General features: G+C 35.6%; 1 protein-coding gene across 1 annotated transcript in view; it reads left to right on the forward strand.

The window, feature by feature from the left end:
• The window catches only part of LOC134851451 (uncharacterized), a 225330-nt gene that overhangs the window by 192830 nt on the left and 7315 nt on the right, over nt 1-25185 (forward strand). The window contains exons 6-18 of the mRNA XM_063867550.1: nt 996-1344; nt 1796-1944; nt 6284-6366; nt 13181-13413; nt 13997-14260; nt 14608-14777; nt 15218-15317; nt 15741-15893; nt 18842-19067; nt 19377-19988; nt 20681-20969; nt 22450-22633; nt 22962-23235. Of these exons, the coding sequence (XP_063723620.1) occupies nt 996-1344; nt 1796-1944; nt 6284-6366; nt 13181-13413; nt 13997-14260; nt 14608-14777; nt 15218-15317; nt 15741-15893; nt 18842-19067; nt 19377-19988; nt 20681-20969; nt 22450-22633; nt 22962-23235 (3086 nt within the window). The remainder of the gene's footprint in view (nt 1-995; nt 1345-1795; nt 1945-6283; nt 6367-13180; nt 13414-13996; nt 14261-14607; nt 14778-15217; nt 15318-15740; nt 15894-18841; nt 19068-19376; nt 19989-20680; nt 20970-22449; nt 22634-22961; nt 23236-25185) is intronic.

Here is a 25185-nt window from a genome sequence, read left to right on the forward strand (position 1 = left end):
TTAATCATCGAAGGTTCTTTAAGTGCTGAGGTTTTAAAATTGATGTTTTTTTTTAATGAAACTAGAAAATTGGAAAAAAAGGAATGAGCGCAGTGCAACATGCAGATCACAGATTAAGCTGCTAAAACGGGATAAATAAATATATTACTCAGAAATATATATAAGTAAGTAGTGGGCTTTTTCTAAATGTCCTTTATTTTATAATTACAGCTTTCTACTACTTTTTTTCTATTACCACAGCCCAGGATGCCACCCTTGGTAACAATTTTCACGCAAGAAAAGTTTTATAATCATGTTGCAAAACCCGAGTAAATTGCAAGGATTTTGGGTTAACTTTGAGCACACGTTACGAAGTTCAATTCAATTTTATCGGAAAAAAGGTGAAATGAAGCCTTCCAAATAAAAAGACGTGGAATCTCATTTACCGCTAATTGTCGTGGAGCGTCAGCTCCTAATAAACGGCTCAACCAAATGTAATCTTCTCAAGCAAAACGAAAATTGATGAAATCATGACGTCAAATGCGAATAGATTTAATCAATTTCCTAAATCTTGACGTCAGTTTTGGATAGATTTAATCAATTTACTGAGAGAAAAGCCTGAAAGTTTTTGATCATAAGGGAAGAGAAAATAATTAATTTAAAACAGTTATTATTACAAAGTAGTTAATCACATTGAAGATGTTTTCGCTTTTCTGTGACCACGACGTTTAATTCATTGATTAGTTTGACAATAGTTTTAATTACGAAAATTTTTCTCAAGTGATGGCTTTCACATACTTTTCCTTTGTTTCAGAAGAGTTTTCAACATTTAGATTACTTAAAGAGCTATAATTAGTATAAAAGTTTGCTATTGAATACTTAAATATTTGTTCTATTCTAGCAAAACTTACCAGAATATTTCCTGCTCTTCTTTTTTTCAGAACAGTTTTCACCATATAAATGTTTGTTTGATATTTTTTGGTTCGATTTGAAAATTGATTGAGTTTATGATTCAGGCTTTGAATCAACTGGAAATTTAACAAGAGTAGCTGGAAGTTCCACCAACGGATACCTCAATCCAACAATAGAACGAAATAGCACCCTTTCTTACACATACAATAACTACCCACCTCCTCAAGAGAGGAGTTCCATTTTCGATCTATTCAAGAAACCGGGACGAAAGATGTCGAATGCAGCTTCGGTTGATCAACTGCCACAGTACATAGACGCCAGTTGTGCGACGCGGTCTTCGCAGAAAGATAAAAGCTTCAGTTTTAGCAGAACGTTCGGAAGGTCAAAAAAGAAGAAAAACTCAGGGCATATATGGGATTTCTTCGATCCCAACGACCTAGGGTCGGCTTTCAGGTAAATGTTTGTTCTATTATGTTAATGCACATTACCTTTAAGTTATTTTTGCCATAGATTGTATATGAACTCTCTTTCGTTTCTTAAATACAGATCTGATAGCAAAATGCTAGCTGTAACCGCCTTTTCCACTTCGTGGTAGCTATAGGGCATATTTTTTTCAAACCATTTCAGTTACGAAGAGGAAAATAGAATTATATACATACAGATTAGGAATTCATATTTCCACCACATGCAAGCAAGAGTTTTTTAAATTCTACTTTGCATTTGAGCGTGAAATATGGATTTTGCGATTTAGTAATATTTTCGTTCATGTCCTAACAGATGTGTAGTGGAACTATGGCTTACTTCATTATGGATAATTTTTTTGCAAAGATCGGCGATGATCAGAACGTTATGTGCTACCTGCTCTGTAATGAGTACTGTTCTAAAATGAATTTTTTTGTTCTAGGTTTAGTTTGAATGACCATACAAAGTTCACTTCTAAGTCCTCCGCCGATAGTCTTACGAGTGCTCAGGCGAGCTGCGCAACGTGCAATAGAACATTCGACCAAGCCAGAGGGGAATCAGCTCCATTCAACAGAATTGCAAAATGCCAAGGTAAGAAGCATCTTTCAATGTGTTTACGCTTGCCTTTAGCAAGCGGTGTCAAACCGGAATATAGATTTTTTTTCGGGTTTACAACTAGTTTAACAGAATCATTTTACCTTTGGTTCATTTGAAATCAAAAGCCAGTTGTTAATTCGCGCATGTCGCGAAGAGCTAATACATTTGCCTAAAAAGCGAATGTCAATGGTTCGAAGCCAGGACCTTTTTTTTGTAAGCGCAAAATTGTCCGAGCGTCAAAAAATCTTTGTCGGTCTTCAGTTTATCTTTGACCAAAATTTGGGTCCAGTGTTTTCCGGTTTCGGGCTAGTAATTGAGTTCCAAGAAGTTTTGCCTATTTTTTTGCTTTTTTTAATTGATTTTCATTCTGTTCATTAAAAGTTTTCGGTTTTCTTTATAAATTCAATGAGTTTTCTGTGATGTCAGTGCAGTGATAATACCCATACTCGAGACAACAAATTCCAGAAGTTGGATTCCAATCGAGACTAGTCAAATTTTTGATTTTGTGACTTTTTGTTTTTCCTTTTTTTATTCTTTTGACTTTTCTCGAAAACTAACCTCCCAAATTGGAGGCTGTGGGTTCAATAGAGAAAACGGGGAGTAGTAAGCTCCCCTGCATTTGCTGTTACTCTCAAAATTCTAACACAAAAAAGTTATCGCCTTCGGAAAAGTTAAATTTTTGATGTTTTGACCTTTTTTTACACATGCGAACAGCTTAGTGTTATTACGAACTTTTTTTTCTATCCTAACTCGCAAAAAAGTGTTCATTAAAAGTGTTCTTTTATTTGGAAGTTTCACTGTAGCATTGGAAATTACATAGCATCTGTTCTCTGCTTTATTTGTAACTGAGTGGTTAATGATACCTATTAAGCTTCCTTGGCTTAGTGTGTGAGACTCTTAATCTCTAGGTCTCATGTTCGAATCTCAGAGGTCGACGAATTTTTGCTAATTCGAGGAATATTTTTAATTTTAATTATTGCACTTTATAGGGCTTCCTTTTGTCGTGTACTCGCTAATGTTTGCCAAGTGAGGCTCTGTGTTTAATTTTGGAGTTTTCTCCGAAACTACTTTCAAATATCTAATATTTTGGGCTCAATTCAAAAAACGGGTTTTGGTATGCTCCTTTGCATGTGCGACTACGCCTAATTTCCTGTGACGCAACAAGTTATGGCGCTCGGAAACTCAAAATTTTTATTTTTGACCGTTTTTGATTTTTTCTCGAGAACTACGCTCTCAAATGTGTTCAATTGAAGTTACAAATTACTCAAAAATCTTCTGCATAAGCGGTTACGCCCAAATTTTTTACACGAAAAGGTCTTGGAAAAGACAATTTTTTGATTTGTTGACCGTTTGTGGAAACTTGTTGACCGTTTATGGAAACTTGTTGACCGTTTGTGCAATCTAATCGAAACAATAGGTTGTTGAAAGCCTACCTGCATAAGCGGTAAATCCCATTTTTTTGAAACTTGTTGACTGTTTTCGAAAACTACCTTGCGACATGGTTAAGTGTTCAATCGAGAAACCCTGTTTTGGGAATCTTCTCTGCTTAAGCGGCCACAAACTACTTTTTGTAGAAAAAAAGTTGAACATTTCGAAAAATTTGAATTTTTGACCGTTTCGTTATAAGCTTGAATTTTCCTAAAATTTACCCTATCAAATCTGAGATGTAGGGTTTAATAGAAAGAATGGATTGCGAGAATTTTTATTGCAAAATCTTATTTTTTGTAAGTTCATAGTATCTCCAAGGGATAGTTCCAATATCTCGAAATAAGTCCATTTTTTTCCTTGCGTTCAATGAGTTTTTTTCCAACTGTAGCTTGGCCATGTTTGACAATTCTTACTGAAAAATAAGACGATCACAGATTGCCACAATATTCGAAAGCGCTTGATTTTTACAACGAAATAAGTTTATAGCTTTATGGTATAATATATTTTTGAAATCTGGCGTATTGGCAACACGGCGCATCTCTCGTTTTCTCAAAAAGTTCAATATATGATCCAGACACTAAGACCCAAAAAATACATCTAAGTTCCCGGTGCTAAAACTGTATTAATTAACAATGCCAGGAGTCTTACAATTTCTTTCTTCCGGGCTTAAAGACTGAACACTTGCATCTGGACTTAAATTTTCTTATGCTTTGAAAACCCTTTTAAGCAATATTGGCGAGTAATTTATTTGGATTTATCGCGCGCCTTTTTGACCCAAAATGGAAATGGTGCACCCACTCAGGCTTTTTGATTTTAACTGAAGGGGGCTTTTTATTGGCGGGTCTCTTCAGCCTCCTAGAATTTTCAAACTGCAATAGTTGATAAGCAATAGTCTTTCAAACTTGTACTAAATGACTGAGAGCAAATTGCTCATACGGAAAAAAGAAAAGTACGTTATTTAATTAACTTCGCAGCAGTTAGTTTTTCGTATCTTCAGTTTGACCAGTCTTTTGAGCAAATCATTGTTATGAATATTAAATTTCTTCGCATGTTTTTCGTGGCTTACAATTGCTGAACTTTGAGTATTAGATCACATCAAAACAACCGCACAAAATGAACGCATTGCTGTTGCCCAGCCTTCAAACGTGTAGTTGATCAAGTTATATTGACCATTATTTGATGTTCTGAAAGCTTTGCAATAACTGAATATAGTTGCTGTTTTTTTTTTGGTTATATTCGAGTGCTTCTCGAGTCAAACAAGACATCTTTTTTTCGTATCATCAAAAATATTTATTTATTTATAACTCCTTTTAAATAAACCCGAAATTTTATGCGTTTGATTTATTTGATTCTTTTATTAAATGACGCATTGAGTACTTGACAAGACATGACAACTTCTTACAAAGTTATTAGATGGAATTAGAGTTTTATCGAATGTCGATATGTTAGCTTCACAGAATAATAATTTGTAGAAATTATGCCTGGTAAATTTTTTTCAACTAAGCGGTTTTTCGATCGAAGGAGCAGTCATCCCGATGCACTGCTAACTGTACCTGCACCTGTGCCAAACAGCCCAGGCAGTGGTAGCCTTAGAAGCTTGAGTCAGTATAAAATCCGAATGCCGCCTCGGACGAGAACCGAATCTGAGAAATCTTCAGTTTCGTTTTCTTCTGAGAATGAGAGGTGGGGAGCGAAATTCAAGCTGTCGCGACTTTTCACCGACATTGTTGACATTTTTCTATCTGAAATTCATACATGCTTTGATTAAAACGCCTTGACTAATTTGGAACGAACAAAAACACGGATAGCTAGCCAAGTTTTCAACGAAAGAGACGTCTCGCACTTGACCACCACCTAATGCTATTGAGATTCTAAAAAGAGTCTATTTTGGTCATCCCTTTTAAAACTAGTTCGACTTTGAAAAATTACAGGGGCGTGGTCAAAATTGTTTTTCAAGTGCAATGTTTGCTGGTAATTGTTTTTCGGCATCATTTTTCTATCGGCTTATTTTTCTCAATCAAAGATTTTTTCAAACTTCAAAATACGTACCGCCCTGGGATATATTTACATCTGGTCAGTAGCTGATTTAGGGGGGGGGGGCGGATTGTTCCCCTCAGGGATTCGACTTCCTGTCGACCCAAAGGGTCCCACCTTTGTACTATTTTGAGATATCCATTTTTAGTGACGGACCCTAAAAATTTTCTAAAAGCGCCTTTGGCTCCAATATATACTAATTTTGAGGGGGGAGCGCACGCCAAAAAAAACGGCGATTTTTTTGGTCAAAGTTTTCCAAAAAGTGCCTAAAAACGCCAATTTTCTATAGTGCCTAAAAACGCCGTCTTTAAAGTGATTCGGAAGATCTCAGAAAATCAATTTGGTCGACCTAGAAAAAAAGGTTGATAAAATTTTCAAAATCCGCCTCACACCCTCGAGAAATTTCTAGATCCGCGCCTGCATCTGGTTGTTGCTATTAAACAAATGTTTTTGTACTTTTGACTGTCCCTTTTTGTCGGAAAAAAAACAAACAAACAAATGAGAAATCGGAAACCGAAGAAATATAAGTACAATTAGGATGCTGTTTTAAGAGGTTTGTGTAGTTGTTGAACATCTTAGAATCCTTCAGCACAAAAGTTGAAAGGAATATATTATAACAATACGGTCTGACCACACATTTTTGAAAGCTAATAGTCTTATGAACAAAAATCTATTTAAAGCATTGAAAATATCAGCTTGAATTTCGCTCCGTTGTATCGAAAAAGGTCTCCTGCTGTTACGAGTACTTCTAATAGTTCAAACCACTCACCTAGTCGAGCAGCACCAATAATCAGAAGTTCTTCTGATAATTTTTGTCAGTCTAGACCAGTTTATGGCGGAGATAGAAGGTCCAGCTGTTTTGCCAATTTAGAATGTGGAGTTGCAGTTCATGATGAAGATGCGTGCAGGGGACCAGTGGAGAGGGAAGAATGTGGATCAATTAGAAATAAAAAGGTTAGGCATTACATTATCGTTATACATTGCGTCTAACTTGCACTATCTAAGCAACATTTTTAGCATCATCAATTGCTAGAGAACCTACAAAAAAAATCAACTAAATGTTAATTTCAATCTGTTACTTCTATATGCATGTGAACAGCACGGAGAGTGAACTTTTTAACTCAGTTGAGTGGTAATCATTGATAAGAAAATTTGAAGCGACTCTGTACGTAGCGAAGACGCTTGTTTACGAACTTCGGCTGTTTTCAGTAGTAAACGAAATATTTTTGACGACCCCTATGTTATACAGAATTTAGAGAAGCTTCAGGAGATAGGACACACTTAGTAGAAGCAGTAACCGTGAAGTAAACAAGTTCAAGTTTTGTTTTTGAAACTGAATAGGGGTAACTGGGACTAGCGAGTTTCTGAAATTTTGGTGGATGCGTCTGAACTTTTTTGTTATTTAATTTGGTTTTATAGGGACTGCGATTCAACAATCATTTTAATTTTTAAAGCTGAATTTGGACCCTAACCTGGCTAAACAATGACATATATGTGCTTCTTTATGTTTATTCAATGTTTGACATTTTTTTTCCAACGTTTTAATGTTTTCGCACATATTTTTCACTTTGTTTGAAGATCTCCAATTTCGTATTTTATTCGATAAAACGGGAAGTGCTTTGTAACGCAGATGGGTTTGTTAACTGTCCCCTCACCGTTTCTGTTGATTCATGTTATACTTGTTCGACCATTTGATAAATGGGGAGGAACTTTGTATTCGGGTGTGTTGTAGTTTTTTGTTTTCCTCGCAAAATAATCATCGTAATGGGTGATTTATCATATCAAAGCCCGTTCAGTTGTGATTTGAACGACATTAAAAAAATTTGGAATAATTTTTAAAGTTGAGAAAAACTAGCTTGAAAGTTTTGATTTTTGGGCTACTTTCAAGCGAATAAAGGCGAGCGAGCAGGCTTATTAATGCTTAATTTAAGCTGGAATAACCTAGTTTTAGACGAGTTAATTTAATTTTTGGATTTGCTTAAGCAAAATTTAGGGAATCAAAGACTTAAGTTTCAAAAAGTTTTGCAAAAAGTTTTGATTTTTTAAAAATTATTTTGTGCGATTTTTTTGTTATCCAACAAAAACTTGTCTAATTTGCCTATTTGACTATGACTGTCGCATATGCCCAAGTTTTAGTTTTTCATACAGATGCATTTATCACCCCAAGCTGAAAAACGTGGCTAGCCTTGTTGTCGTTTGCATATATACCCTTAACAATGAGAAAAGAGAATTTTTGAAGGTCGATTTAACTCATGAAAATTTCTGCTCTAATCAAATACTAAAAACTAAGCAGCTTGCACTCTCCAATAAAGAAAGCGGATATGGCACGAAAAAAATACGAATATAAGATTCGAAATATTTATGTGCATCAGTTCAAAGTTTTAGTAGCAGACAAATTTTTTTCCTAAGTTTTTGTTATTATTGCTCTAGTGAGCTTAAGCGATTGTAGTGTAATAGTGCAATCTTTCTTAATTTCAATCTAAGTCGCAAATATTGGTGCCATTTTTAGTGGCACATTTGCGCTTTTGATAGCATGTGCCGTGACATTCAATTGGTATAAGTTAACACAGTTGATGCATTTTCAATTAATCAAATGGGCGAAAAAAGCTAATAGCTAATCGGTTCAAACAACTTGATAATCATTAAAACTCGAATTCGGAAATTTCCAACTCAAAATTTCTCGCAACTTTTTTTGAAATGCATCCTTTATCCATAATTTGGCTTTAATCATTCCAATTTGCTTAATATAAAGTTAGTGTGGATGCCTTAAGTTTGTTATATTCACAAATGCGAAGCAAAGTGTATTAGTACGAACTTTCTTTTTTCAACCTATGTCGAAAATGTTGGTGCCACTTTTGGGGCACCTGTACAGCTTTTGGATAGCATGTGTTCTGACATTTGATTACTAAAAAGTTAACACATCTGATGCATTTTTAATTCATCAAATCAACCGAAAAAAAAGTATTTATTCAAACAGCAGTACAATGATAAAAAACTCGATTTCTAAAATTTTTCATCTCAAAGTCTCTCGCAATTGTTTTGAAATGCATAATTTATACATAATTTATACATTGCGCTTTTGATAGCATGTGCCGTGACATTCAATTGGTATAAGTTAACACAGTTGATGCATTTTTAATTAATCAAATGGGCGAAAAAAGCTAATAGCTAATCGGTTCAAACAACTTGATAATCATTAAAACTCGAATTCAGAAATTTCCAGCTCAAATTTTCTCGCAAACGGGAAGTGCTTTGTAACGCAGATGGGTTTGTTAACTGTCCCCTCACCGTTTCTGTTGATTCATGTTATACTTATTCGACTATTTGATAAATGGGGGGGAACTTTGTATTCGGGTGTGTTGTAGTTTTTTGTTTTCCTCGCAAAATAATCATCGTAATGGGTGATTTATCATATCAAAGCCTTTTCAGCTGTGATTCAAACGACATTAAAAAAAATTTGGAATAGTTTTGAAAGTTGAGAAAAACTAGCTTGAAATTTTTGATTTTTGGGCTACTTTCAAGCGAATAAAGGCGAGCGAGCAGGCTTATTAATGCTTAATTTAAGCTGGAGTAACCTAGTTTTAGACGAGTTAATTTAATTTTTGGATTTGCTTAAGCAAAATTTAGGGAATCAAAGACTTAAGTTTCTAAAAGTTCTGATAATTTATACATTGCGCTTTTGATAGCATGTGCCGTGACATTCAATTGGTATAAGTTAACACAGTTGATGCATTTTCAATTAATCAAATGGGCGAAAAAAGCTAATAGCTAATCGGTTCAAACAACTTGATAATCATTAAAACTCGACTTCAGAAATTTCAACTCAAAATTTCTCGCAACTTTTTTTGAAATGCATCCTTTATCCATAATTTGGCTTTAATCATTCCAATTTGCTTAATATAAAGTTATTGTGGATGCCTTAAGTTTGTTATATTCACAAATGCGAAGCAAAGTGTATTAGTACGAACTTTCTTTTTTTTCAACCTAAGTCGAAAATTTTGGTGCCACTTTTGGGGCACCTGTACAGCTTTTGGATAGCATGTGTTCTGACATTTGATTACTAAAAAGTTAACACAGCTGATGCATTTTTAATTCATCAAATCAACCGAAAAAAAGTATTTATTCAAACAGCAGTACAATGATAAAAAACTCGATTTCTAAAATTTTTCATCTCAAAGTCTCTCGCAATTGTTTTGAAATGCATAATTTATACATAATTTGGTTTTATGCTACCCAATGCAAAATTCTGCTTTTTTGCTGCATCGAATTGACAATTTTTTAGCATATGAAGCTGCGTTAATGGTGGCGAGTTTTTTGGCAGTTGAAGCAACCGTGGCTGAGTGGTTAGTGCATGAGACTCAAATAGGCTAGGTGGCAGATTCGATTCCGACTCGTAGCCGAGTTTTCGAGGTTTATTTCTAATTTTTCTTTTATCACTTGATAGATTCGTGTTCTTGCAAGTGTTTGCGAAACGCTGCTTCGCCTCTGTGTTCAAATTGTTGGGTGCAAAATTATGTCTATCTGTATTTGGTGCCATGTTTGCTGCATCGAATTATCAATTTATTAGCATATGTAGCTGCTTTGTTTGTGGTCTGTGTTAGTAAATTACAAGGGCCCGTGGCGCAGATGCGAGGACAGGGGTGGTCTCTAAAACTCCTGGTCATAGCATCGAATCCATCACAGCGAAGCTTCGCCTTTTTTTGTAATTTTGAACTACAACTAGTTATGCTTATTTTTCAGGAAACGTTTTCAATTTTGTTCTGAAAGGGGTTGTTGCTTTCACTTTTCAAAGTTAAACTCTCATATCCCCCAAGAAATGTGAATAATTTTCAAAAATAGATTCGTATTTTTATTTTCGTTGGAACGAAAAAGAGGCCTATTTATTCAGTGTTGCGAAAGTGGGTTACTCTTAAAAACGACAATTCAATCGTAAATGATTTTTGAAAAAAGTGCCAAATTGTTTTTAATTGAAACTTTTAATGCTCAGGGAAAAATCCTTTTTTTTGGTTGCCTTGGTTTCATTGAATCTTTTCTATATCTTTAATATAATCTTTCATATAATCTTTAACTGAATATTGTCTGTTCATTACACTTGAGAAGCAAGTGTAGTGTAATAGTACGAACCTTCTTTTTTTCCAACCTAAGTCGCAAATAATGCTGCCTCTTTTGGGGCACCTTTACGGCTTTTTCATACCATGGGCTTTGACATTCGAATAGTAATAAGTTGCCACGGTTGATGCATTTTTAACTCTTCAAATGAACCGAAAGAATTGATTTGTTTCAAATAACATAACAAAAATGAAAATTCGAATTCAGAAATTTACTAACTCAATATATCTCAATCAATTTTTTGAAATGCATAATTTATACATTATTTGGCTTTATGCTTTTCAATTTGTTACATGCAAAATTGAGTCTATTTGTATTTGATGCCACTTTTGCCACTTATGAGCATATCTTGCTGCTTTATTCGTGACTAGTGTTTGTCGGTGTTGGTTGTAAAGATTGCGTGGCAGAGTGGATAGTGCGCGAGACTCAAAATATCTTTATTGCAGTAGGTCGCAGATCGAATCCTACACCTATCCGAGTTTTTGCAAATTCGAGGCCCATTTCCATTTCTTCTTACTGCATTTTCTAGACCTGTTTTTGGTTGTGTTCTCGCAAGTGTTTACGAAGCGCAGATTCGCTTTTGTTTTAACTGATTTTTTCCTTTTTGATTTTTAATTAAAATTTTAATTAAAAGTCTTTACTGAATTTTGAACGTAAGTTCAGAATATCATAGCGTTAAATTAAATTTTTTGCCTTTTTTATTGCCTATTTGAGTGTCTTTTATTTTTGCCTTTTCAAAAGTGCATGATTTTTGAATGATGCAAAATCATGAAATCAGTTAACTTTCAGGAAAAAGATTTTCGTCTGATCTGTAAGTTTGTGTGGGTCTTAAAAAATCACGCGGCCAATTCTTACTTATTTTAATTTAACGCCTAAGTATTTGTTTTTTTTTCTGGTAAAATTTGGCAGAAAAGATTTTTATATTTTTAGCATATTCCAAGATATGCTCTGATTTTCTTTCAAGTTTTAATTCTCGATGCATAGAAAAATAATTATTGTCATTTTTTCGTTGTCAAAAATTGTACAAATGTTTTTAATTTATGTTTTTTTTTGCGTTTTGAAAATTTGATTACAAAGTTTACTTGCAGAGAGAAAACGTATGTTTTTCAAAAAACAGGTTGAAAAAAAAGAGTTTTTTGAAGTTCTTTTTTTTTATTGTGGTCGAAACTTTCACAGCAACCAGCAAGTTGCACAGCAACCAGCTTTTCTTGTTCATGCTTTTTGTTCGTGCTGTTTTTTAAATATTTTTCATATACACCAACTTAACTTTCTTTTCATATCCATGTAGCATTGTGCCTGGTATCAGTGACCTGTTGCTCACTCTAAATCTCAGTATGGTAAGACAGTCCTTGCCATTTGATCCCTTGTGGCGTCTCCTCCAAGGTCTGCTGTGCTGACCATTCGCTCTATTCATTTGAGTTTCATCTATCCTCGAAATGCAACATATGTGCACTGTTTATTGTAGAACATGCTGAATTGAAACAGTCAAGTTTTTCTTACTAGGAGAAATTTGCTGTCAACTCAAAACACTTCACTGCTAAATCCAGACTCACTGTCTTTCCAGAAAACATTGTTGCGTTGGCCTGAAATTTTTTCACGGTCATGGTCGCTATTGTAATCCGTTTTCAAGTTTGGCGATTATTTTTTGGATTGGGAGGCGTGTCAGATACTTTCTAAGCTCGTATCAGCCTAACATTTGGTTAATATCACTAGACTTATTAAAATACCACTTCTGTAAGCCAATAGAGTTTATTGGTAATCTATTGTTTAAAGGTTGTTTTACCATTTTTTATAGCCTACCGATAACTGTTATGTAGCGTTTCCGCGAGTGCGTATTTTGTGGTCTTAGAAGTAAAATTACATTACATGATTCAATTAATAAATATATTTGTGATATGCAATCAATGCAAATCATTCTAAATGGTATGCAGTGTTTTAAGTTGATCGCACGTCTTGTGGCTAGACGCAAAAATTATTCCTTTTTTGTTCGTTAAGTTGGTGCATGGTGTTATGTTGGCTGAAAAATATAAATTGTTTGAGTTACTTTCAAAAGATATATCAGCGACCGGCCCCTTGTTGTTACTAATAAAAGGCCGTCAAAGTTTTTCATACCAAAAGGTACTTAAAAGGCATCCAGAGTTCTCTTGTGCGAGTCAAGTTAAGCCAAATGGACTGCCAATTGGTAAAACAGAAAGTTTTGAATTAAACTGCTAGCTGAAAATGTACATCAGCTTAATTGTATAAACTCATTGGCGTTTTTGTTTAGCTTAAGTCTTATTTACACTCAAGTGCGTTTCTAGTATTTGATCCCTTTTGAACGCTTGAAAAGACATTCAGGGGAAGTAACTAATTTCCTCGGATAATAGTTTGACTTAAACTATTATGAAATTACAGAGAAACCCCCTAATATGATTTGTTTCTATCGTGTATTCCACGACATTACAAACTATATGTTAGTTTATTTGCAGTTATATCGTCTTGAGCCCTAATTGTTTTTTAAGTTTTCTGTTACGATTGAATCTCAACACATCGGTTTATTTGTGTGCTGATTATTTATTGAATGCTATTTTTTTCAATTGTTTCATTGTTAACTCAAGATAGACTACCACTTTTGTTCTTGAATGGCCGGCTTTTGTTCACCATTTCCTACCCGGTTTAGCTGAACGTGGCGGTTGGCGGATCGAAGCGTCGGCTAAGTGGGCGCAACTCCTACTCCGGCGGCAACAGTGGACTCCTCGGTGCATCGGGTCACAGTGCGAAGAGTCTCAGCAACCTCAGTGCAGACCCATCTTCTTCAACAAATAACAACAACAATAATCATTTGCATTTCAACTTCGTCACACAGTCGAACAACCTCTACTCTCTAGAACAGCTGCAACACATGCACAATGGGTCAGTGTTTTTATGTCATGGTTGTCATAATGCCTTCTGTCGATAAAGCAAAACACAAGGTTCCGATCACAGTCATAAAAAAGTTCCGATCACAATCATTTTTTTTTCAAATTGTGTTGTGTTTTTGTTCGTGGCGCATATCTTAACCGAGGAATATTCGATTGCAATAGTAAAAAAAAGGCATATTCGACAACAGTTTTCCTCGAAAAGAGAATTGAAAAACAAAACAAAACAACATCAAGACTTAAATTTTCTGTTCTCAAGGTGGCGCTTAAATAAATCTCGAAAATTAGTTTTACTGGTGTAAAAATACGAATTTTCACAGCTTCCATAAAAGCTGATCGCTTTATTATAGGCCTGCTGGCTCGCTTTATTTGCACGAAATAAGACTAAAGTGGTTTTTGAATGTTCGAATCACGACTGAAAGGGCTTTAATATTCATGATATATCACTGGACCCATTCCAATGGTGATGTGCAGTACCTGATTTTGCTTTACAAAACACCCGGAGACAAAGTTTCTCAGCGCCAAACTCAGTGCCAGTGATCGGAACAAAATTGAAACGAAAATTGCGCTGGTTTTAGTTCGATCCTAGAAGAGGACGAGAAAGACTCGGCAGTAGGGGGGAATCCAGCATCGGGTGGACTAGACGACTCCACGATGACGTCAGCTAGCCACCACTCTTTCCACAGCACATCATCCCATCCCCACTCTGCTCAAGGCAGTACAGTAAACTCACCCTACACATCAACCCCGCATGCATCATTCAAACATGGCAGGTCCATCTCCATGCTCACTGGCAGTTCCTCCAACACATCGACATTGGAAGGAGACCGTTCTCAAACAAGGTGGGTGTGCTGACAAGAATACTGATTAGTAAGTAGATCCGAGTTATCTCCTACAATTCCAAAAACAGCTACAATTCCACTTTTTTAACCAAGAAACAGCGTTCTTGAAGATTGATTTAGGCCTGATCATTATATCAAGCCTTCCGATATAAAACACAAAAGACAAGTGTACATTTTCTATAGAAAAAGTTGTCACGTAGTTTTTACAACACGGTAATTGCTACAGTTTTTGTAAATTAGACAGGCAATTTTACTAAAAGTGGTTCTTTGAATTCTCTTTGCCTTATCTTTAGCTTGGACAACATATTCTTTGAATCCATTTTGGCTCTAGCTCTGTATTTTTATAGTGGCTTCTCTATTGGTCTGAGACCCAGCTCTAGTAGTGGGCGGAACAACAAGATAGGAGGGCTGGACAAAAGGGACTCAATTGGGTCCATTCGCACCAAGAGCACCCCAGACCTCACTTTGGGAATGGGGTACGAGAAGATGCGACAGAGTCTAGAGTCTATCAATGACTGTGAGTTGAAGCAATTGATGAGACAACATTTCTGTCTAATATTTTGAGCTTTGTTCTGTGAAGCTTGTCAAGTTTTTAACATGCGAATGAACGAAGTGAAGAGACTTATGAAGATCGCGTTTTCTTCAGATAAATTCTCAAAATTTGTTCACGCTCAAGTTTTTTTTCAAATCATTAATTCTAAAAGGCAGGCAAGTTGCTATTCTCCAATAAAAAACGCCAAATGGCGTAAAAAGGCGAATGGCGTCTAGTTTCAAAATTGGGTTTTCGTTTTTAGGATTTAAGTGATTTAAAAAAATTTCTCACATACATAACCTGACAAAAGTCCCGGAGAAACTTTTCAAAAATGATGTCGCATTTCGCTTACTTGAAAATGTTTAGGCTCAAAACTGATCTTAAACTATTATTTTTTGTTTATAAGTTACTCCCTTTGTTTTCAGCCGTGGATTCAATAAATGCACAGAAGGCTGGAATTTTAATTGAACCCAACTCCAGTTTCCTGAATCCAGAATTCCCAGAACTGGTGGACATGGAGACCAGGTATGATAAGAGTTCTTTTGTTTGAGAGCAATGTTGATTCATGTGCGTTGCCTGAGGATAAGGCAACATTACCCAATGAAAAAATAAATTGTGTGTAGTTTTTAACCAAAGGCACAACTGCGGTTTTATGTCAAGCCTTTTCTCTGCTGGAATAATTGTCTTAACTTAACACCCCAATTTAACCCAATTCATCAGTTTTCTAGAAAAGTTTGAATTGTTAAGTTGTTACTTTACCTCAGTTTGGATCCTGTTTAACATGCCCCTGTTGCAAGGGAGGTTATTCGTTACTAGTACAGATTATGCACAAGCTTAATGATTGAGCTAGTCTTTTCATTTTATAGCAGTCGAATTTTTTAATTAGGTGCCTCAAGGAGAATAGTTAATTAGATCCCTTATTTGAACTGTTTTTTGTTTTTTTTTCAGATGGGACAAGACAGTGCCAGACTGGTTAGTGAAGGGACTGCAGAAGTACTCGGTGCAGGAGCAGAGTGCAATCCACGAACTACTCACCACTGAACACAACTTCCTCCGAGAACTTGACCTGGTCGAATTGTACATCGACAACATCAACCACAGGTACGGATCTCTTGCAGGTTTTTACTCGCTGTCTTAGATTGATTGTTAATGAAAAAGAAAACTGAACGCAAATTTTTTTTCTAATTTAGTTTCTTGGCTGAAATGAGATGGTTGAAATGAGTGTTTTTAAAAGTCAACGAAGTGAAGAAACTTACATGGTCGTGATGTTTGTTTTTCTCGAAAATTTTTTGCACTCTCAAAGTTAATTTTTCGAGGTCTGACTTTTAATGAATTCTTTTCAGTTCAATTCGAGTTCGTTTGCTGAGATGCAGGCAGTTTCTGCTCTTCAAAAACAACAACATTAGTTCGTTTTAAAAAAAATTCTCAGTGAAATATAGAATTAGCATGCCTCAAATTGGGTGTGTTTTATCTAAGAAGTGCTTGTCATAATTGTGATGAGCTTTAAAATTATTACGATAAGCCAATTATGAAAGAGTTATGAGCTTTAAGGTTATTGTTCTGACCATTCAAAACGGAGAGGAACTTTGTATTTGGCTGTGTTGCAGTTTTTTTTCAAAAAGTTATCCCAGTATCGAAAAAAAAACAGGTGTAAAGTTTTTGGTTCTGTTTATGAATTCGAATAAGTCCAAACTTGGTCTCAAATATTGTTGCGACGCTAATATTATTGCGACAACATGTGTTCCATTTGATCAATAACCAGCTATGAAGTACAGCCAATGCTAAAGATATTAATACAGACTATTATATTACAAATAGCACTTTAGCTTCAAGGTATCATGGATCTGTAGCGTAGAGGTAAAGAAGGAGACCCACAGCAAAATAAGAGGGTATGAAACTGGGCAGGGTCGGATGTTTTAGTGAAATTTTTGGTATACTAGCTAGAATGCGTCCGCTCTATAAATTGAGGCAAGTTAGTTGGTAAAATTCTTTTTTGTTAAAATTGTCTGGTATTGCTAATGCGTCATAATTGGCTTGCGTCACTTAGCAATTATGGACACTCATAATAGGAGTGCGTTACTTGAGAAATTTTATAGACTCAAGGTTTTTTTTCATTCAGTTTTTCCCAGTAGCGTTATCGGTCATATTTTTGCTTGGTTATGCGAAGTGCAACTTCGCCTCTGTGTTTATGCTTAATTTAAGCCATGCAATCGTAGTTTTACTTGAGTAAATTTAGTTGTTGGTGTTTTCAGCGCCATTTTGCGACTCTAAAATTCAAATGAGTTTTTATTATATGATTTTTGTTTCGATTTTTTTGTCAGAGTCGATGAACGTAGTTCAGACTCTTAAATAGATCGAGATGATTTTTTCTTTTTTTTAGAACTCTTAAAATTTGTTCAGGCTCAATTTTATTTGCGTGGTTTGAATTATGAGTTTTTTCAAGTTCACTTCATTTCCTTTGTTAAAAGGAAGGCAAACTCCACTATCGAACAGCGAAAGGGTAAAGGTCAAGAAAAACGTGATCGACTTCTAATTTAGAAGATGGAGTTTAATTTTCAGATTTCGCAGCCACAAAATTTTTACCATTTGATCCACTTCTGTTGATTTGTCAATCATAAATTGTTCTAGAATATCAAATAGCTTTGAGAGCATCATCATCATCATGCTGCTTTCAATATTTAGACACCTTTCCTTGTTCTCAGAGGGGTTAGTTGATATATCTTCGTTTCTTCGTCGGCTGTTTCTCGTATTTTGTGGGGTTGCGTTGTTTCCGATTCTTCTTTTCTATGTTTTCTTAAATTGCACTTCGTCGTATATTCATTAATATAAAATGCTCGAGCCAGTAAAAACAGAGCTTTTTTGCTCCTAAACAAGTCTACCCTCAAGTGGGTACATTAGCTGAGGAGCTTAAGAGGAGAATACAGATATTTGCTCAATTCATGTAGCTTTTCAAGTTTCTGGTGCAAACCATCTGAGGACATAAAACTCATTCCCAACTTAGTTTCATGGCAAGCAATTTCAAGATCTCCTGTAAGTTTTTTTGTACATTTCGTTCAACGCTTTCACTTCTTTTTCCCAGACCGTCCAGCTGTTTTCATCAATACTACTTGAAAGTTTTCAATCTTAAATAAAGTATCCAGTCTCTTCATTTTTTTCATCAAAGCCATCCCTTATAACTAGATCATTTGTTCCTCCCATTATTGCAACTATTTCAACGTTTTTGCGTTTTGAATCATTCAGTACATTCTGACTGGCTAATGCATTAAGGCCAGCTCCGGGACACGACACCGCAATTGTATCTTACAGATAACTGCCGTTCACAGTTGAATCACTAATGACAGCTTGTATAAAAGATTATTTAAACTCAGTGACCATTGATGATATGATTTGAGACTTTCTCATCCAATACAACTTTTTGTTAGCAGATTCTCAATTATTGCATCTTTATTTGAAGGCATGATATAAATATCTTAAATTATTTGTTTCCATCGTTTCCTTGTCAGCTTTTCAAACAACTTCAATCTTCAAACTTTCGAAAAATTCTTCCTACAAAGAACAGTAGAAATTGACTCTCGAATGGTTACGTTACCACAATTTATAGCAGAAACTCATATAAGAGAACATTCAATTTGATCCTCAAGTTAAACCCCAACGGGTTAGATAGCCACTTTTATTTTGTTTGAGATAAAAATGTTTCCTAAACAGGCAAGTTTTGAAATGTTTCAAAATTTTTGGCTAACAGCTTGTAATAGGCTAATGATAATAGAGCTAAGGCTAATATATTTGTACTTGAAATTCAACGGTTGAAAAATTTTCTTAAATATTTCAATTTTTTTTTCGGTTCATTGACACCTTTCAACTCTGTTGGCTAGGTGTGTATAGTTTCAGTTATAATGGGTATAATTATTTCATAAGATTTTGATAATTATTTTGGATGAAATTAGGTTCAAAACGTATCACGATTATAACGCTCCAAAAGCTTTGTTGATTTTAATGGCTTTTAAATTCGATGTGAATTGAAATAAGTTTAATTCTAAATATTTTTCTAGACTAGATTGGCGGCAATGGAATGTAACCAAGCAGATGGGAACGCACGCTGCTTCTGACGTCTCCAGCTATCTTTTTGGAGCACCGGAAGTGAGGACTACCTTAGCGGCACTATCTAAGCGGCTGTTGAAGAAACTGACAGAGCGGCGCAGCTGGGCCAGAAGAGAAGGGCCCAATGGGGAGGAACCTCAGTATGTGATGGATGTATCAGCGGTACTCTATAGTCATGTAAGTGCAGATTTCGTTGCAAGAAAAATTTAGATAAAAATCGATTACATGAATTTTGTTTTGAATTTTTTTAGAATGAGTTTCCGAGAGTATTTAGCCTAAAATTTTGGAATTGAAAAATATTGCAAATGGAGTCGACAATTCATCCGCCTCCTTAAGGTGGGACAGGCTGCGGCGAATTGGATGACATCTCCCTCCCCACGGTCTTCCTGCACTAAGCAGGCCGGGGGCTAATACAAAAAAAAATCGTCTGTTAACTTTAGTTAACTATCGGTTGGCTATGTTCTAACTTAAGTGTTTTTGTTTTAGTTTTGTGATAGAGACAATATTGACAGTTACATCAAAGCGTTTCATAGGCTGACCATCAGTCAGGACACAGCGAAGAAATTTTACGACGACGCCAGAGAAAACATGGCAGAGTTTCGCAAATTTGTCAATGAGTGCAGTAAGAACCCGGCAATGAAGCGACGAACATTACTGGACACAAGAGGTGCCATAATACAGAGACCTCACAAGTACCCGGCGCTTATTTCTGCACTGATAAAATCAGCTCAGAAAGAACTGGACGCTGAAAAAACGCAGTCGGCAGCCGAGAAATTAGAAAGGCTAAACAGTTGCCAAAAAGCTGTGAATACGATTTTGACCCAGATTGATAAACTGTTGAGAGAACACCAAATGAGTGAATTGTTGAAAGATATCTGGAGTAAAACGGACAGCAAGCCATTAACTTTGGAAATGAGGGATCCGAGTGATAGAAGGTCAGAAGTGAGGCTGCCGTTTGAGAAGCGATCTATCGAGGCAATGAAAACAAGACTTCTGAAGCCGTTCACTGTGAAGTTGACGACGGAGGGTATGAAGGACAAAGTGAAAAATGTGTTGATTTTGGTCATGGAAGACTGTCTGATACTGCTTGAAATTAAGGCAAGTTGCGATGTTCTTATCAAAAATGTGATGATTGAACAAACAATTCATCTAGCAAAGATCATCACACTAGCAAGGATCAGCAAACGAACTCTTTAGCGTGAACCGCGGTTGTTGTCATAAAAAAGAACTGCGAACCATTTTTGAGCTTGTTCGTTTTTCAAAAAGTGAATTATGAACAAGTTGAAAAAAGGATTATTAACTTTCTATATAGGTTGTTTAAGAGTCGACTCCTATGCTTGTTTTTTTTTACAGAAAAAGTTTTTAAATTTTTTCAGGCTCAAGTTTGCTTTTTTGCAGTTTGAATTATGATTTTTTTCTAAAGTTCAGTTCATTTCCTTTGTTTACACTAGCGTCAGCTGAGTGCATTATTAAGAAACTTCTTTTTTTCTAATCTAATTCGCAAAAATTGGTGCCACTTTTCGGGTACCATTACAGCTTCTTGATAGAATGTGCTTTGACATTCGAATAGTAATAAGGGGCATGCATTGTTTTCTCTTAAATTTGAAAATCTTTCAAAATTTTAAAATCTTTCGTTATTTTAAATTTTAAAAAAGTCATTTTTTTTCTGTTTCCTTGTGCTTGTTGTTTTAAAAATTGTTTTTTGAGGTTGTTAATTTTTTAGGCGTCGGTTGGTTGAGTTAGGTCTGATTGACCTAATGGAATTACTGAATTTGTTTTTTTTTGTTAAGGACCCTAACGCGCCTCAATATATGCTTCTGTCTGTGCCCAAAGTTGTTCCAGTGATGATGGCAGAGACCATGATCATCTCAGCTGGAGAGACTCTAAGAGACGAACAGGTTCATTTGATTGACAAGAAGTACCCCTCTCTCAGTACAATCACACTCAAGTCTAGGACAGAAAAGGACGATTTCTTCAAGATTTGCAATTCCATTAAGCCAGGAGTAGGGACGTCCTCTAGCTTCACAGCAGCTGAAGGTCACTTAGGGTCAGGAGGATTTGGCAAGCCCAAAAATCACAGTACGCAATAATAATAATCATAATAAAATTAATAGTAATAATAAATATAAATTGTTTACAGGCAGAAAATTTAGAAGTTCACAATACATGCCAATAGCAAATTTAATAGTGAAATGTTAGCTTCGGACTTTGTTAACATAGTACTTTTTACCTTAGCGAGCTAACAAGCGTAATGTATTAGTAGGACTTCGTTTTCTAACTAACTCGCAAATAAAAAGCCTCATTTGGTGGCACTGTTGCTATGATCACGATCTGCAGCATTGGAAATTACGTAGCATCTGATCTCTGCTTATTAGTGGCTAGTGTTTGACATTAGTTAAGCGTCCGTGCCTGAGAGGGAATGACGCGAGACTCCAAATCTCGAGGTCGCAGGTTCGGATCCGACACAGCAGCAAAAGTTTTACTATTTCGAGATGTATTTTTAGTGGATCTTATTTCTTTTCAAAGAGCTCCTTTGTTGACGGTTTCTCGCTAGTGTTTGCGAAGCACAGCTTCGCCTGTATAAATCTTGTTTTTAGTTCTTACATGGTGTTATTTTGGCATATGAACTTGTTGTTTTTAAATCATTGAGCATAGAAAAAGAATTTGCATGTCACAATGGAAGTGAAATTTACTGTTGCGATCAGCTTAGTGTGTTATTACGAACCTTTTTTTTCTAATTTAACTTGCAAATAAAAGTCTTCATTAAAAGTGTTGACTTATTTGGAAATTTCAGTGTAGCATTGGAAATTGCATAATATCTGTTCTCTGCTTGATTTGTGGCTAGTGTTTGGTGCCTATTAAGCTTCTGTGGATGATTGGTTAGTGTGTGAGACTCTCATTCTCTAGTTCGCAGGTCGAATCTCAGAGGTAGCCGACTTTTTACTAATTCGAGGCTTATTTCTAAATTTATTATTGCACTTTATAGAGCTGCTTGTTGTCGTGTTCTCGCAAATGTTTGGGAAGCGAAGCTTCGCCTCTGTGTTTGAATTATGTTAATTAGCGGCAATGGTCGTTGTTTCAAGACTTTTTACTCGCGAATTGATTTAATTTATAGCGGATTTTCGGATATATTTATAGCGGATATATTTATAGCGGATTTATAAATATGCAAACAGTGGATAGCTTGATCATAACAACAACTAATTTTTTGCGAGCCAAATGATTATTGGAGTCGGGCTTGCTAGTTATTTCAAAACATTCTAGTAGTAGAATAATGCGATCTCTTTAATTTTTCGCCCCTAGGGTACCTAGTATTGAATTTTCATCCCTATTAGGAAAAAAATCAACGGTGCTATATATGTAAACTTTGTACCTATTAACGAATGTCCCTACCCATTTTGCAAAAGGGGGAAACAGTTAAAGAGATCCGAAAAATGCTATCATAAAAAAGCATTTGCTATCCCAAAATGAGGAGGAAAGATGGAGTTGTCAAATTTTTCCAATAGGAGGTTAATTCTGTCTAGAATTAGTTTAGATCAATTGAGAATTTTTGTTTTAGGCTTTAAGAGCACCTCTACCCCTGCCCAGAGGTCAAACTCGCAGTCGAAACTGCAGGGCAGTCAAAACTCAAACTCAATTCTAAATTATACACCATCTATCGTCACAACAACTGACTCTTCAGGAACTGGAGGAGGCGGCGGTAGTATCGGCAACTCATCCTCATTTAAGAGTCATGACTCGAGGTCAGAGTTGGACGTACATGAGTTATTTTGATCATTCTAACCATCCCCATATATGGTGTCTGGTAAAAAGAATATCCAACATTAGGGCCATTTTGAAGTTCTACAAAAACTCTGGAATGATAATTTTGGAATGATAATTTTTCTGATACATTTTTTGTCATATTTCTTCAGTTCTTTAGTATTCCTGAATTTGTCCGATTTGCTTTCAAAAGCAATAGATTGTCTGAAAAGAATTCTTTGAACCCATCAAATCTGTTCGATGCTACGTCTAAGTCCAATATTTTGAATACTTCGCAGGTATCTCTCAGATCATTTATTGATGTTTCAGGTCAACAACCACAGATACCCACACCCTGGAATTGCCAGAACTCGTTATCCAGAAACCCTCTCTGTCTAATAGTCCAGGCTTCAACACATCGTCAATGGGTAGTCTAAATGATAGTTTCATTTCGATGGGGGACCAAGTTAGTGTGTTTACTGAGAGAGGCGCAGAGGAAGTGGAGGAGGGTGGTGGGAGTAGTAGTCAGGACAGTTTGGGGGTGAAAGTGGAAGCGTGTTATGATCAATTGAACCAACTCCTGGACGAGATTTTCTGCCACAAGGTAAATTAAGGCTCTTGCTGGTGCGCGTTGATTTTTCTCTTTTGTTAAATCAAATTATTATCGAACTTACTAGTGAAGTTTTTACTACTTATCTCAAATAAGTAGTGAAGATGCTGCGGCTCTTTCCCCACCCCACATGCGATTGTTTACTTGTAACTTTTTGCCTGTTTACTACAAACGTTGGGCTACGGACTAATTAGGTCATCTTTAGCATATTTAGTCTTCATACTTAGCCCTGTAAAACCCCCGTTATACCATAAAAATGATTCTTATATGAGGTGGTGGGAGGAAAAAGAGCCGATACTGATAATGGTCATGTTTTTTTCTCTCAAAAAAACGGCGCGAAAAAAACGTAAATGACATTTAGTTTCAAAATGGATTCTAATTTTCAGATTTCCCAGCGGAATCAAAAAGCTATCTATTCATCGCATTGAATCTAGCTGATAATTTTCTCAGATTTGATTACTTTTATCAAAAAAAGTATCAATCATAAAATAGTTTCGAGGCGATTTTTTCAGGCAAATTGTTTCGAAAACTATATAATTCATTTGACTCTTCTTCAACTGTCTGTTGAACGTCATGAAAGCATTTTCAGTTTTCTATTTTTTAACCGTTTTTTATTAAGAGTTGATGAACTTTGATAAGACTCGTAGATAGGTCATGATGATTTTTTCTCAGAAAAAGTTTGAAATTTGTTCAGGCTCAACTTTGATTTTTAGCAGTTTGTTTTTTGATTTCTTTTTAAATTCAGCTCATTTCATCTGTGTAAAGGAAGGCAAACTCCACTGTCGAACAGTGAACGTGTAAAAGCTATGAAAAGCGTGACTGACATCTAATTTCGAAAATGGAATTTAATTATCAGATTTTCCAGCGAAGTACAAATTGTATCTTTTGATCCAGTTTTCTCGAAGTGGCAAATTTTATCAAAAAAGTATCAACATGAAAAGATTTAGAAATTCAAAGCGTTTTTTCATATTGGGTTCATTTTGTCAGCAAAATGCCAATCATAAATTGTTATTGAAATTCAAAGAGTTAAAAAGCATCTATTTTTTTCTTAGAAATTTGAAAATAGGTATTTTTTGGGAAAAAAATCAGTTCATTATTTTTGGTCTACTTTCGTGCATTTTCTTTTCCAAGTGTTTGTTGGCTACGTGATTTTTGAAAGTCAGTTGTTCTTTTTTCTAGCGCTCCTTTGCTGAAGTTGCGTATATGATCTGCATTGAGTTCACTTTTTTTGCATCTCGATGACTCAGCATAATCCTCGGAATGAGCTTAATATCTCGCGAGACAACTTTTAACTGCCCAATTGTGAACAATTTTATCAAAAACAATCAGAATACCGTCAAGAAAAATCTTGTTTTGATACAACCAAATACGTATTCACAAATTTCCTTTTCCATTTTGTTTTTTCTATTCAAACCGTACTCGCTGTATACACTGGTGAGCTAGCGAGCGTAGCGTATTAATGTGACTCTATTTTTTTCCAAACTAAATCGCAAATAAAAGTTCAGTGGCACGATTGCTATGATAACGATATCTGTAGCATTGGAAATTTCGTAGCATCCGTTTTTTTGCTTTAATTGTGGCCGAGCGTTAAGCCTCCGTGGCAGAGAGGGAATGATGGGAGACTCCCAATGTTGAGATCGCAGGTTCGAGTTCGACATATCGCAAAAGTTTAACGAATCCAAGTCTTATTTTTACGTTTTTATTTTCGTTTTTAGAGCAGATTTTTTGTCATTTTATCGCTAGTGTTTGCGAAGCCCAGCTTCGCTTTTGTGGAAAACATGGTCTCTGCTTTTTACGAGAGATTTTTCAAATATTTTGTTCACTCAGGTTGCACTTGCTGTTGTTGAATTATTTTTTTTTGTTTTTGTGAAATAGCACCGGAAATATTTGCCATTACTCTATGTTTTTTGCGTTAATTGGGCCAGAGTTTATTTTGTTAGGACC

This window comes from Symsagittifera roscoffensis, chromosome 7 (assembly GCF_963678635.1).
Source record: "Symsagittifera roscoffensis chromosome 7, txSymRosc1.1, whole genome shotgun sequence".
Classification (NCBI taxonomy): domain Eukaryota; kingdom Metazoa; phylum Xenacoelomorpha; order Acoela; family Convolutidae; genus Symsagittifera; species Symsagittifera roscoffensis.